General features: G+C 29.7%; 1 protein-coding gene across 3 annotated transcripts in view; it reads right to left on the bottom strand.

Moving 5' to 3' along the window:
* Positions 1–16,628, bottom strand: part of LOC135138396 (ly6/PLAUR domain-containing protein 6B-like) — a 432,620-nt gene that overhangs the window by 56,928 nt on the left and 359,064 nt on the right. For all 3 annotated transcript variants that reach the window (XM_064068366.1, XM_064068367.1, XM_064068368.1), the window contains one exon: positions 6,860–7,070. In XM_064068366.1, the coding sequence (XP_063924436.1) occupies positions 6,860–7,064 (205 nt within the window). In that variant the 5' untranslated portion in view covers positions 7,065–7,070. The remainder of the gene's footprint in view (positions 1–6,859; positions 7,071–16,628) is intronic.

Raw genomic sequence — 16,628 nt, forward strand, 5'->3', positions numbered from 1 at the left:
CTTAATTCTTGAAATATCAATTTTGCAATGTCTCAATTTTTCGATTTTTCAACTCTTGAATAAAAATCGACAACGATTTTCCAGTATTTCGAGTTTTCATTTTTCGATACATTGGTTTCCCGATTTTCCTGTTTTTCATTTCGATTTTTCAGTTTCTCATTTTTAATTTTTCACTTCATTTGTTAGGTAGATTTCTCGGTTTTTCATAGTTTCGGTTTCTCAGTTTTTCTGTTATTTGGATTTCTCGATTTTTCAAAGTTTCGTTTTCTCAAATTTTCAATTTTCTATTTTTCGATTTTTAGATTTTCCAATCTCTCGCTTTGCCGATTTTTCATTTAGATTTTTCAATTTCTTGATTTTTCGAAATTCGAGTTTCGGAATTTTTCAGTTTATTTAATATTCAATTTTTGGTTTTTTTAATTCTCCAATTTTTCAATTTCTCGATTTTCAATTTTTTTCCTTTTCAATTTTACGACTTTTAAATATTTCGATTTTTCAATTTTTCAAGTTTGACTTTTATAAACTCTCACTTTTTCGAATTTTAATTTCTTCTATTCTTCAATTATTCAATTTTTTACCTAGGTTTTTGATTTTTCAATTTTTCAACTTTTTAAGTTTTGATTCTTCGATTTCACTTTTTTGAATTTTTGATTTCTCAAGTTTTGAATTTTTGAATTTTTCAGATTTTGGATAGGTCAGTTGTGAGATTTTTTAGTTTTTCCATTTTATCAGTTTTTCTTTCATTTTTCAATTTTCGAAATTTCAGTTTTGGGATTTTTCAGATCATTTATTATTCAAATTTTTGATTTTACAATTTCCCAGTTTTTCACTTTCTCGATTTTTCCATTAGATCAATTTTCCATTTTTCGATTTCCCAATTTCCCGATTTTCTGATTTTCCATTTAGATTTTTCCATTTCTTGATTTTCCGACTTTTCAATTTCCTAGTTTTTTGAAATTTCAATTTTGCAATGTCTCAATTTTTCGATTTTTCAACTCTAGGATTTTTCGATTTTCCAGTATTTCGAGTTTTCATTTTTTGATATATTGATTTCCTAATTTTCCTGTTTTTCATTTCGATTTTTCAATTTCTCATTTTTTATTGTTTTGCTTCATTTGTTAGATTTCTCGTTTTTTCATAGTTTCGGTTCTTCAGTTTTTCTGTTATTTGGATTTCTCGATTTTTCAATTTTCCCAACTTTTACATTTTATCAATTTTCCCATTTTTTTTCCCGATTTCTCGATTTTCTGATTTTTCATTGAAATTTTTCACTTTCTCGATTTTTCTATTTCACAATTTTTTAATTTTTCTATATTTTGATTTTTTGATTTCTCGCATTTTTCATTTCTTAATTTCCCGATTTCTCGATTTTCCAACTTTTTGAAACTTCGGTTTTACGACTTTTCAATGTTTCGATTTTTCAATTTTTCATTTTTTTTATTTTTCGGTTCAATTTTCCAATCTTTCAGTTTTTCAACTTTTCTATTTTTAAATTTTCCGATGTTTCGTTTTAGGTATTTTTATTTTTTCTTCTCTTCAATTTTACGATTTTTAAATATTTCGATTTTTAAATTTTTCAAATTTGACTTTTATAATAATAATAATACTTTATTTACGGCTAAGCCAATATTACAAAATTGTAATATTATAAACTCAGTTTTTTGAATTTTCATTTCTTCAGTTCTTCAATTTTTGAATTTTTGAATTTTTGAATTTTTGGATATTTCAATTTTTCCATTTTACAGTTTTTCTTTCATTTTTGAATTTTTCGAAATTTCAGTTTTGAGGTTTTTCAGATTATTTATTATTCAATTTTTTGATTTTACAATTTTCCAGTTTTTCAGTCCCTCGATTTTTCCATTATATCAATTTTACCATTTTTCGATTTCCCGATTTCTCGATTTTCTGATTTTCCATTTAAATTTTTCAATTTCTCGATTTTTCGATTTCACAATTTTTCGATTTTTCGAATTTTTAATTTTTTGGTTTTTTGACTTCTCGAATTTTCCATTTCTTAGTTTCCCGATTTCTCGATTTACCAATTTTTTGAAACTTCGATTTCACGACTTTTCAGTATTTTGATTTTTCAATTTCTCAGATTTTTAATTTTTCTGTTCAATTTTCCCATCTTCCAGTTTTTCAATTTTTGTATTTTTGGATCTTCCGATTACTCGAGTTTCCGATTTTTCATTTAGATTTTTCTATTTCTTGTTTATTCGATTTTTCACTTTTTTGATGCTAGATTTACTTGATTACTCGATTTTTCAATATCTCAATTTTCAATTTCTCAACTTTCCCACTTTACAATTTTCCCATTTTTTGATTTCTCGAATTTCCAATTTTTCTATTTTTATATTCTTGGATTTCCCAATTACTGGATTCTCCGATTTTTCGTTTAGATTTTTCCATTTCTTGATTTTCCGACTTTTCAATTTCTTAATTTTTTGAAATTTCAATTTTGCAATATCTCAATTTTTCGATTTTTCAACTCTAGAATTTTTTAATTTTCCAATAGTTCGAGTTTTCATTTTTCGGTATATTGATTTCCCGATTTCTCTGTTTTTTATTTCGATTTTTCAGATTCTCATTTTTTATTTTTTCGCTTCATTTGTTAGATTTTTCAATTTTCCTGTTATATATCTATCCAATTTCTCGATTTTCAGTTTCTCAACTTTTCCATTTTATCAATTTTCCCATTTTTCGATTTCCCGATTTCTCGATTTTTCTATTTCACAATTTTTTTATTTTTCAATATTTCGGTTTTTTGATTTCTCGCGTTTTCCAATTCTTAATTTCCCGATTTCTCGATTTTCCAATTTTTTGAAACTTCGATTTTACGACTTTTCGATTGTATTTTCCAATCTTTCAGTGTTTCATCTTTTCTATTTTTGAATTTTCCGATGTTTCAGTTTTACGTGTTTTCAATGTTTCTCCTCTTCAATTTTACGGTTTTTAAATATTTCGATTTTTTGATTTTTCAATTTTTGACTTTTCTAAATTCCCAATTTTTCTATTTTTCTTTTAATCGATGTTCTGGTTTTCCCATTTCTTGATTTTCCACTGTTTCGATTTTCCAGTTCTTAAATTTTTCGATTTTTGAGGTTTCTCAATTTTTCGATTTTTCGACTTCATGACTTTTCTATTTCTCAATTTTTCAATTTTTCGAATTTTTAAATTTTTTGATTTTTAGATTTTTCGTTCTTCGGTATCTAAATTTTAGATTTTCAAATTTTTTGAAGCCTAACATTGAAAAATCGAAAGCGAGTAACCAAAAAATCGAAACATCCAAAAATTGAAAAACTGAAACGTCGAGAAATCGAGAAATTGAAAAGTCGAGAAGTCGCAAAATATCGAAAAACAGAACTACCCTAAAATCGAAAAATTCAAAAGTTAAAAATTGAAAATTTTAGACTAAAAAACTGAACAAAACCAAAAATTTAAAAAAATCGAAAAATGGAAAAATCGAAAAATCGAGAAATTGAAAATTAAAAAATACAAAAAATTTAAAAATTTAAAAATAGAAACATCGACAAATTGAAGAATTCCAAAACTGAAATGACGAAAAATTGGGAAATTGGAAAACTGGAAAAGTGAAAAATTGAAAAGCCGAAAATCGAAAAATAGTAAAAAGCCAGAAATCAAAAAATCGAAACATCCAAAAATTGAAAAACTCGAGAAATTGAGAAATTGAAAAGTCGGCAAGTCGAAAAATAAAAATAACCCAAAATGGAAAAATCCGAAAGTTAAAAAATGGAAAATTGAAAATTATAACCAAAATCAAAAAGAAAAAACAAAGAAAAATTTAAAATCTAAAAAATATCGACAAATAGAAAAAGACAAAAATTGAAAAGTTGAAAAACTAAAAATCGAAATACTTATTAAAAATCCAAAAATTAAAAACCGAAAAATCAAGAATTCAGAAGTCGAAAAATCGAAACAAAAAAACTGAAAAATCTGACATTTAAAAATTAGAAAAATGAAGAAATTGGGAAACCGAAACATCTAAAACAAAAAAAATTTAAAAATTACAATATAGAAAAATTGAAAAATTCGGAAATTGAGCTATCAAAAAGTCAAAAAATCAGAAGATCCAGAAATCTAAAGTCGAAATATCGAGAAATTGGAAAATCGAAAAAAATTGAAGAACTTATAAACTGAAAAATTCCAAAACTAAAACATCAAAAAATTGGGAAATCTAACAATTGGAAAATCGAAAAATCAAGAAACTGAAACCTAAAATTTGAAAAGCCGAAAAGTCGAAATACTGAAAAGCGCGAAATCAAAATATCGAAAAATTCAAAAACTGAAACATCAAACAATCGAGAAATGGAAAATTCGAGACGCGAAAAAGATCCAGAAATCGAAAAATTGAGGAATTGAAAAGTCAAAATATCGAAAAATTAGAAAATCTAAAAAGATTGAAGAACTTAAAAACTGAAAAACTTCAAAACAAAAACAAATTCGGAAATCTAAAAATTGGAAAATCGAAAACTTAAGAAACTGAAACACCGGAAAATTAAAAAATTCCAAATTGAAATCAGGAAAAATCGAAAAATCTGAACCTTCAAAAACCGAAAACTCGAAAAACTGATAAACCGTGAAATCAAAACATCGAAAAATTGAAAAACTGAAACGTCGAAAAATCGAGAAATGGAAAATTCGAAATGCGAAAAACCGGGAAATCGAAAAGGTAAAAACGAAAAATTGGTAATTAAAAAATACAAAATATTTAAAAATTTAAAAATTAAAAAATCGATAAATTGAAGAATTCCAAAACTGAAATGACGAAAATTTGGTAAATTGGAAAACTGGAAAAGTGAAAAATTGAAAAAGAAAATCGAAAAAAGCGAGAAATCAAAAAATCGAAACATCCAAAAATTGAAAAACTCGATAAGTCGAGAAATTGATAAGTCGAGAAGTCGAAAAATGTCGGAAAATAAAAATAACCCAAAATGGAAAAATACGAAAGTTAAAAAATGAAAAACTGAAAATTTTAAAATGGAAAAATTAAAAAACCGAAAAATCGAAAGCTGAGAAGTCGAAAAATCGAAAGATCGGGGAATTGAAACATAGAAAAACTGAAAATTTAGAGCTGAACTGTTGAAAAACTGAAAAATCGTAGTCAAGAAATCGACAAATCTAAAATTTAAAAATTTGAAAAATCTAAAATATAGAAAAATTGAGGACTGAAAAATTGAAAAATCGGGAAATTGAAATATCAAAAAAATTGAAAAATCAGAAGATTCAGAAATCGAAAAATTGAGAAATCGAAAAAAATTGATCTTAAAAACTAAAAAATTTCAAAACTAAAACATCAAAAAATTGGAAAATCGAAAAATTAAGAAACTGAAACACCGGGAAATTAAAAATTCCAAACTGAAATCAGGAAAAATCGAAAAATCTAAAACTTGAAAATCCGAAAAGTCGAAAAACTGAAAAACCGGGAAATCAAAACATCGAAAAATTGAAAAACTGAAACATCGAAAAATCGAGAAATGGAAAATTCGAGACATCCAAAAATCGGGAAATCGAAAAGTTGAAAATTTAAAAATGCAAAAAATTTGAAAATAAAAAATTGGTAAATTGAAGAATTCCAAAACGCGAGAAATCAAAAAATCTAAACTTTCAAAACTTGAAAAAACTCGAGAAATCGAGAAATTAAAAAGTCAAGAAGTCGAAAAACATCGGAAAATAAAAATAACCTGAAATGGAAAAATCCGAAAGTTAAAAAGAATAAAATTAAAATTTAAAAATATTGATAAATCGAGAAAGACAAGAATTGAAAAATTGAAAAACTGAAAAATCGAAAATGTTAAAAATCGGCAAATTAAAAAACCGAAAAATCAAAAACTGAGAAGACGAAAAATCGAAAGATGCGGAAATCGAAACATAAAAAAATTGAAAAATCTAGCATTTAAAAATTAGAAAAATTAAGACAGAATCATTGAAGAACTGAGAAACCGTAAAATCTAATCATTGAAAAGCCGAAATATCGAAAAATCGAGAAATCAAAAAATTCAAACATCCAAAAATTGAAAAACTGAAACATCGACTAATCGACTAATAATTCAAATTTTTCATTTTTTCGATTTTGTGATCTTTCGATTTTTCGATTTTCAGTTCTTGAGTATTTCTACTTTTCAATTTTATTTAACCGATTAAAGTCGCGGCAAATGCGGCGAGGACAAGGAAAATCGACCAGCATCTGCATTAAACACTCTATCCTTGTTTTCAGCATTCCCAAACTCCGAAAGACGTCTCGAAATTTATTATTCTTTGGATAGTTTTTATAATTCCCGAACTAAGTCATGTGTTAGTTGAATTCAATTAGTTCCGTAAATTCCCGACTTTTCTCCGAGCTCCCTTTTATCCTCTGGCTTGTCGGGACTCGAAACGTAAACAACTTTCGTAGCCGTTTCTCTGAAAACTTTTTCTAATACTTTGGTGACTGAACACTCGAACAGTCGCAGTAAAAATTAAAATACAAATTTATAAATTTTGTTATTAATCCCGAAGCTCCGAAAACACTTCGTCCCCGTTTAGCGCTCTCCACCCCCATAAAATTTCCAAAACTTTTTATACGTTAATCGAAAGCGAGCAGTTATAAATCGAAACAAAATTAAAAAAAAGGTAATTACACAAAAACCCGACGCCCTCCCACGCCGCCGTTCCCTTTTTCATCCCCGTTGTATCCGTAGGTGATTTTTAAATGAAACATTTGCGAACGCCCGTGGAAATGGGACGGAAGCAAATAATTGGCGCAATGTTGACCCAACGGCGACGTTAAATCCAAATTCAACGAGCGTAAAGGGCCTCATCATGATCATCACACGGAAATTTACAATCAATTTTAACTTACCAGGTTTGCACGGTCGGTCAATGGCGAACTGATTGCAAACAAGATTGTCCGAAACGTTGACGCAGATATAACAGGTGACGGAATATTTTTCGAAATCTTGGGAAATCTCACGTTTCTCTAATAAAAAGTTGGAAGCCAAGTGTTTCTCGTCTAAAGCGGTATTTGTCATGAAAATGCAGCTCAACAACATGCTCAGTCTCAACATCACAATCTGGAACAAAGAGAACAAAAATTCAAAATCAATAGTGCCAACTGCACGACTAAGTTACGGCCTACTGAAACCCAAAAACTTTTCGACCGTACCGTGAGGTCAACGTTGTCTGAACTCGCTACTGTTAAAGACCCGTCTTCTGCAACTGTCTGAAACAAATATCGTGGAAGTTTCAGCTACTTTAGGAAAATCTCCATGCGAAACTTTCAGTTGCTAAAGTTTGTACATCGGCGATATATAGTGTCTTGTCTTGCTTTAAGCTCATGTTAAGGAGCATACTCGGAATTCTTTGGAAATTTATTGATTACAAAACACAAACTTATTTTACTTTTTAAGTATCTACTCTGAAAAAATAATTTAATTCCTCATTTTTGTCAAAGTTCAGAGTATTGTGTGAAACAGAAACAATTGTGTGAATTATTAATATTGTTTAAATATATAGATATAGAATACAAAAAAAAATAAAAAAAAAAGAACAAAAAGGGTGATCACTTTACAACTTTCTGAGGATGATTGCATGGGTTTAGCTGTAGGGCTTTGTTTGGGTTTATCAGATGGTATGCCTCGAAAGCAGCGGATCACCTGAAGATGTTAGTATTTCTCATGCTTATAACGTTATCCCTGTCTGAGCGGTGTTAGTGAGATGTAGTACCTCTGCAAACCCAGAATGTGACGGCGAGCGGTGGGGGTACAAGTGGTTGTGGCAGGGTAGTTCCAGTGGCGCGGCACTGGTTTGTGGTACGTGGAGGGTAGAGGCTATCGTATGCTGAGAAAAAATCTTATGTACGCCTGTGAACTATGTTAGTGTACTGTGTTGGGTGGAATGAGTTTACAAATGTGTCAATTGGGTACCCTCGCCGTTCGCCATCACATTCTGGGTTTGCTTCAGGTTGGTAGTAATTTACTTGCGGTGATTAAGTAAAATGTTTGAAAATTTGGATGAATTTTCATCCTCAACAAAATATCAATCTATACTTATATTATAAAGCTGAAGTGTTTGTTTGGTTGAACGCGCCAATCTCAGAAACTACTGGTTCGAATTCAAAAAATCTTTTTGTGTTGGATAGTCCATTTATCGTATCTACATGTAGGCTATATAACGTCACCTTAGAACTGGTTTGCCGCATATCCAGATCGCGTCCGAGGGATTTTCGCCTCTACTCTTTGGTGCAGATTTGCCGCATGTCGCACTTGGGCGAAGCGAAACATAGTTTAGATTCAGTGCTGATTTGCCCCATGTCCAAGCAGAAATCGATACAGTACCGTTATCCGTTTTTACGTACTTCCTTGCTGTTTTGCTTTTCAGCGTTAGGTTTGGGGTTGGGAAAGAAATCGTATTCAACTTCACGCGCAGAACAATAAGAATAATGTGAAATAAATAAAAAAGAGACTTAACAATTTTGATGAATCTGAAATTAAAAAAAAGCAACTGTAATTTGTGCAACTCTTTTTCTGTTATAGATGTTACAAATATTTTCAAATTATATTAGATTCGAAATTTTACAAATTTAAATTTCAAATAGATTTGTTGTTCGATAAACAAATAATTTAATTTTTTACTAAACAGTAACATTTTTCTTTAATTTTTTCTCGGGAACGATTGAACTTATTTTCTCTAAAGTTTTAGTGAACAAGATTTATAACGTTGCATACCAGTAAAAGAGTTCACAATTTTTTGTAGTATTCTTATTTGTAGAAACGATAGTTTTACATCAATAATCACAAATAATAGATACATTTTTAATTTTTTGAATTAAAACGTAAAAGTAATATGAAAATTAAAATTTCGAAGCAAAATCTGTTTAGGTGGATTTTGCTTTGAAATTTATTACTGGAACGTTTACAAAAATCAGCTTTTGACATAAAATGCTTGCAAATTTGAAACAGAATTGGAATGTTTCTTGACAATCATGCCTAATACATTTTTGACTTGTATCTTTTAAAAAGAATTATTTCCGAATTTATAGATATTTACAATTTACGACTTACTTCAAGAATAAATTCCGTATTAGAATTTTACCTATAATAACTAAATAGATGTATGTTGTTAACTTATATAAGGTACTTTACATCGAAACGAGTAATTTGATTTTTAATATGACATTGCGTTTCTTTTTCATTCTATTTGTCTAACAATTATTGTTGTGCAATTATACGCGTGTAAATAAAACTAACTTTACAATAACTTATTTATGGGTAAATTTTTTTACCAATTAATTTAAGTGGATGGTTATATGTAATGGTAATAATAGCCACATAAAATTCACTCACTGTTTAGGTATACCAGATATCAAAAGCTATTAAATCTAAATGTTATTGTTTATTTTTTTTTATGTCTCGAGCGTAAGCTAAGGAAGTATTGTAATCAAGTTCATCGGGCGACTGGCTACTTTTATGGCTTCTCAACGTTTCATGACTCCTATAATACGAAAACATAGGTCTCTCGTTTCCGGTCGATAAAACGCTGACCAACATTTGTAATCATCCTCCCCATCATATAACGTCATCTCCAACTTTTACAGCAATAAATGTTATATAAATTTTTAAAAATAACATACTTTTTCATTTGTTGTTTATTGAGTTTTTACCCTAAGCACCCAGATTGAATTGAATTACCATAACCCTAATTTTTTGAGATTTAGAAACAGGATATACTACATAAAGGAAGTTAAAAGAATTTGAAGTAATGTAATGATACTCTTTTTACATCAACATACTATTATTTATCAAATAATTGGGCATCGTCCAAAATACTGTTCATAAATTATAAGTGCAGGAAGTTTATGCAAAAGCATGCAAATACATTTTTTGCGTATAATAATATGTATTGCTTTATTATTAAATATCTACTCATTTACAAGAATTATTAAAATTAGTAAAAAAAAGTATTCAAGTCTCTGTCTAGTTTAATACCTTACCTTATTAAAGTAATAAGTTTAATCAATTATGTAGTTAGCAAACAATGACGTTTAATTTATACTTAGTAGGGTTCACGGCATTAACTTTTCACATTGCATGTTTAATTCGGAGTTATAATTTGAGAATATAATGTACCCGTTTATTTATTTTTGTAGTTTAGTAGTACTTCAGAAAATTTAGAAAACTGTATGTTATTTAAAAATACGTGACAAATCACGAGGCCAGGCAATCTAGAGATCTGACTGCTGGTTTGCGCGGGAAATACTGCATACTTTTTAGATAAAAGGAGTCTATGATAAGCGCACGTAGGAGATGATAGACAGAGAGCTAATATATAGAGCTAATGTATTGGAAAGAAATAGGACAAGTTTACGTGCGCACACCACAGCCTCCCTTTCTTCTCTAAACAGTTTGGGATTATACCATAGTATCATAAATAATAATTGACAAAGAGTTCGCAAAGGAATCCAACGGAAATATTTATACAATTGTTTACAACTACCAGTACAAATAATTCTTTCATTTTCAACTGAAAAGCGTATAACTATATTAAGTACTGATATTATGGAGTTAGGGGTAATCAAATAGATTTGGGTTGCAGTCAACATAATTGTCACTGATACATAAGACATGGAAACGAATGATTTATTTCCAAATCCAAATATACTGCATTTACAGTTTTAAATAGTATCACTGCTAATTTTCTCTGGTTGCCCGACAATAGCTACTTGTAGTCTATATCCACGTAATGTAATAAAATACTGGAATCTAATTGTTTAAGACAACAACCTATTTTTACCCGAGTGTTCTTTATTAGTTTGAATATTTTATATAAAAAAATTACATATTAAGCTGCAATTTTAGTAGGACTTCAGCGAGTCAACGAGCCGCCATTACTCCACCAATGCAAAGAAAATATCATTTTATTGTCCTTTGTAAAAATAATTCCTTTCTGTAAAACACATTTAAATTTGGTACTCCGTATTTCGTCCACAATTCACCATTTAACAATGGAAATTAACAATGCAATATTTGGATTCTACAATTTTTAGGTAAAATGAATGACTGCAATCAGTTTTATCAAATGTAGATTTTATATAAAAATAAAGAAAAATAAGTCTCTTTATTTTAAAAATATTTAGAAAAAATCGAATCAAAACATCAATAACTTAACATTCATTGTTCGTTATACTTAGTTAACTACTTCACCACGCGATTTCTAATATCGTTTCAATTTTTCATTTATTTCACATTATTAGTCCTTGCCGTATTACTTGTTCTGCGCGTGAAGTTGATTAAGAAATCTTAATCTTAATTATCTCTGAAAAATGTATCTATTATTATCTGTAATTATTGATGTGGAAATATCATTTCCACAAAGAAGAATACAGGTATGCAGCATTATGAATTTTGTTGACTAAAATTTTAGAGAAAATAAGTTCAATCATTCCCGAGAAATCATTAAATAAAAATGTTATTGTTAAGTAAAAAATTAAATTATTTGTTTAACGAGCAACAAATCCATTTGAAATTTAAATTTGTAAAATTTCGAATCTAATAATTTGAAAATATTTGTAACATCTATAACAGAAAAAGATTTGCACAAATTACAGTTGCTTTTTTTTAATTTCAGATTCATCAAAATTGTTAAGTCTCTTTTTTATTTATTTCACATTATTCTTATTGTTCTGCGCGTGAAGTTGAATACGATTTCTTTCCCAACCCCAAACCTAACGCTGAAATGCAAAAGAGCAAAGAAGTACCTACGTAAAAACGGATAACGGTACTGTATCGATTTCTGCTTGGACATGGGGCAAATCAGCATTGAATCTAAACCATGTTTCGCTTCGCCCAAGTGCGACATGCGGCAAATCTGCACCAAACAGTAGAGGCGAAAATCCCTCGGACGCGATCTGGATATGCGGCAAACCAGTTCTAAGGTGACGTATTAGTGACTTTTTGCGTAAGAATTTAATTATTATAAACTATAAAGATGCCGTCCTCGTGTAAAAAGTGTAACACAGCAATTACGCCTACAGTTCCGAGTTTGAAATGTTGTATTTGTGGTGTGCATAATCATATCAAATGCTTGGATATATCAAAAGCTCAGTTTGAATTAATGAAGACCATATCAGGCTTGGACTGGAAATGTCTGGAGTGTCGTGGACTCAACTCTACTAATGCCAATGCATCCAAATGCAAATGTTGTGAAATTATTCCAGAATTAAAGATTATAATCGATAAGTTATCACAGTCCGTGGAATTATTAAAAAATCAGCTATCGCAAGTTAAAGAAACACCATCTGCTATCGAATTTGAAGAAGTCGTGCAGGAAGTCACCGACCGCCAAATTCGAAAATCCAATTTGATTATGTTTGGAGTTCCTGAACAGGCTTCTAATATGTCCTCTGCAGACAGAAAAGTTAGTGATGAGAACTACGTAAACAATTTCTTATTTCAATTTGGTGAAACTTCAGATATTATTTCTTCCAAATGTAATCGAATAGGCAGATTTGAACCCACTCGTGCTGCCCCACGCCCGATGAGGGTTTACCTAGAAAATGGTGAGCAAGTGGTAAAGCTTTTACGCGGGATAAGGAAAAATCGTGATATCATTAATGAAAATCAAATTTATAAAAATGTTAGAGTGTAACTGGACAAAACACCAAAACAACGTAGTTACTACAAGAAAATCAGACAAGAATTACAAGAAAGAAAAAATGGGGGTGAGGAAGGTCTTATTATAAAATATATCAGGGGAATGTTATGGTAGCGAACAAACGTTCCAATGACAGAGATTCAAATAATTTAAACAAGTAAGGCCCAACTTTTCTATATCACTATATTACCAAAATGTGCGTAGTATAAGAAATAAATCAAATGAATTTTTTAATGCCACGTTAGATTTAAGTTATGACATCATCGCCATATCTGAGACTTGGTTATGTAGTTCTATCTCAAATTCTGAAATTGTTTCTTCTCGCCTGTATAATATCTTTAGAAACGATCGTAATTATCAAGAGTTAAATATATCTAGAGGTGGTGGTGTCCTTTTAGCACTGCGATCTCACATAATTGCCGAAGTTGTTGACTTAGCTCAATTACGTAGTAATATAGAAATAATTGAAATTATAGGATGTAAATGTTGGCTTAAAAATTCGATATTTTATGTATTTGTTGTATATTTCTCAAGAACTCCAACGTGTGATGATTTGATGATATTTTGTAACTTTTTTGAGGAGTTTTTCAACAAAGAAGATAATATTTTGATCTTAGGAGACTTTAACATCCCCCAATTTATTCAAAATAATGACAATATCTTGGCACATACCCTCAATAATTTTTGTAGTTTTATGAATTTTATTTAATATAATTGTGTGAAAAACGCCTCAAACAAATTACTGGATCTTGTATTTTCCAATGTCCATTGTCGGGTTGAACATGATTGCAGTCCTGTGGTTGCGGAAGACACCCATCACCCGGCTCTTTCGATTTTGATTGACTTCATTGTTGACAACTTTAGTAACTTCCCTTCCACTAGACCAAATGGTGTAAAACTATACAATTTTAAGAGAGCTGATTATCCTTCTTTATATCAGGAATTATTAAATATAGATTGGTCCTTTCTAAATAATTGTGTTGATGTCGATAGTATGGTAGATCAATTTTATAACGCCCTATATCATATTTTTGATAAGCATGTCCCAATTTATCCAAATAAATTCAATAAGATTCAGTTTCCGCCATGGTTCAATTCTGTGATTATCAATAACATTAAATTAAAAGTTTGTTATCATAATAAATATAAACAAACTAATGATAGCTCCTATTACGTCAAATTTAAACATTATCGTACTATTACTAAAAACCAAATATCTCTAGCTTATAAAGAATATCTGAATTCCATTCAAAATAATCTATCCCAGGACCCAAAAAAATTCTGGTCGTATGTAAAATCAATGAAAGGTCAAACACGCATACCCGGAAAAATGACTTTTAATAACGTTTCTTTAAATTCTCCAGAAGACATCGTCAACGCATCTGCCACATTTTTTCAGTCGTCCAATGTTTGCTCTCAGAATTCAACAGATTTTCCAGTGCCTTCGTCTGATTATCTTTCTTTATCTATATCTAGCATTACTCACAATGAGTTTTAGTTGCTTTCAATAAAATCAAAAATTCTTTTACTGCTGGGCCTGACCAAATCCCAGGTTTTATGATACACGATTGTAAAAATATTTTTGTTCAACCTTTATTAGCAATTTTTAATGTTGCCCTTACTACTGGTACATTCCCAAAAAAGTGGAAGACCTCGAAAGTCACGCCAATCTTCAAATCAGGTAATAATGCTGAAATAGATAAATACCGTCCTATATCAATAATAAATAACTTTTCAAAAGTTTTTGAAGTTGTTCTGTATTCGTTTATCTATCCTCATGTCCGAAAATATATCTCTCCGCAGCAGCATGGATTTGTTGATGGGGGCTCAACGATAACCAATTTAGCTTGTTTTTCCCAATTTCTGACAGAAGCTATTGATAATGGGTCCCAAGTAGACGTCATTTGTACAGATTTTGCGAAAGCTTGTGATCGCCTTGATCACTTAATGGTATTACTGTGGCAATATTTTCAATTTACTTCGCTCATATTTATCAGACAGATCGCAATATGTTTTTTATAATGGTCACTCTTCTCATATCTACGATGTCACATCAGTAGTTCCACAAGGAGCTAATCTTGGTCCGCTACTTTTCATTTTATTTGTGAATGATTTGCCTACCATTTTCAAGAGTCAATCATTAATATACGCGGATGATGCTAAAATGTATCACATTATTAGAACAACTGAGGATGCACATCAGCTTCAAAGTGATATGAATCAATTCAACAATTGGTGTTCCTTAAATAAAATTACCCTGAATGTCACTAAATGTAAAGTCATATCATTTACTCGTAAGAAAACATTACACAAATTTGATTATTCAGTCAATAACGAAATCATACCTCGATGTAATGTCATAAAAGATCTGGGAATCAGATTTGATTCAGAACTTACATTTCAATGCCATATCAATAATATTGTTGCACGTTCGTTTTCTTTACTTGGGTTTATAATAAGGCAATGTAAAAACTTCAATAATTTAAATACTATTAAGATATTATTCGAGGCATATGTTATCTTATGTCTGATGTATGGTTGTCTTATTTGGAATCCATTATATCAATGCTACATAAATGTCATTGAGTCCATTTAAAGAAAATTCATGAAATACGTATGGTTTAGAAAATACGGTACTTATCCTGATAGAAGAATTGATAATGCTTTGCTGCTAAGTGATTTCAACATGTTATCATTAGTTAGCAGAAGAGAAGTTGCCATTACTTTATTTTTCTTTAAATTAATTCATTCAAGGATTGATTGTGCCGAGTTATTGGGAAAAATTTGCTTTCATGTTCCACGCTTAAATTGCAGAAGTGATCTGCCTTTTTATGTTCCTTTAGCTCGTACAAATATTTTAATGAAATCGCCTTTAAATATAATGTGTTCCCTTTTTAATAAGAACTTTAAGGCTTTGGATATCTTTTCACACAGTTTCAAACAATTCAAAACGAAGGTAATAGCTTTTTATTTTAATAGTAGTTAATTAAATTATTACACCTATTAGTTGTTGTTTCTACTAATTTGAATTTGTGTCAAATACTGTTTTTACTATTACTATTATTATTATTATTTAAAGTTGGTTTGTTATTTCTTTTGTTTTGTTATTCATTTATATATAAGCACACATACTTTTACTTTTATTTAACCTTCATGGAAGTGTAGTTTATAGTTTCGGTTTTCTGTTTTTTTTTTGTCACTCTCTAGAATAATATTAGGTTATTAGGTTATATTCATTCATTGCTCTGTAATTGGGTTCGCTTGAACTGTTGGGCAATAAACTTATTATTATTATTATTCATTCATTAATCATGTTTGCCAAATTGTTCCCCTCTAAAAGTTCTAAAGAAAAGTCCCAGACAGCATATGTCTATCTTTTAAGGTCGACTCAGTATAATCTGTTTTATGGTAATGAAATTTGTTCTAAAATAATAATGCATTATGTATAAAATTCTCGCTTCACAGTGTTTGTAACCGAACTCCTCCGAAATGGGTTGACCGATTTGTTTGAAATTTTTTGTAAACAATTTTTATACCCCTAAGTGACATGAGTAACCCACCCTAAAAAATGTTTGTTTATTTTTTGGACAAAATTTTTTATTTTTTTTTTTAAGATTTGGCATCAAAAAATACACATAACCCAAAATTTTCACCTTTCTACCACCAACCCCCATTTTTTAATCTTCTGTATAATAAAAATCAATTGCTTTTCCTGTTAGTCTCGCTAAAACTCAAAAACGGCTTGACCGATTTGAAGAATTTTTTATATTACGGGGATGGTTTATAAATAAAAAAATAGGGAAAACTTAAAAGAACAGCTAAAAAATCAAAAAATTTTGTATGGGAATCGCCACTTTGAATTAATTTCAATAGTTGGCGTTCCTGACGGACCTGTCGTCTAATTGACGTGTCATACAAAACTATTTCTTCTGTACGTTTGTGAAAGGTATATTGCATTTCAAATCGTTCTTTGTTTTTTC

This window comes from Zophobas morio, unplaced genomic scaffold (assembly GCF_036711695.1).
Source record: "Zophobas morio isolate AGI-343-1 ecotype UQ-CSIRO unplaced genomic scaffold, CSIRO_AGI_Zmor_V1 ptg000030l, whole genome shotgun sequence".
NCBI classification, from domain to species: domain Eukaryota; kingdom Metazoa; phylum Arthropoda; class Insecta; order Coleoptera; family Tenebrionidae; genus Zophobas; species Zophobas morio.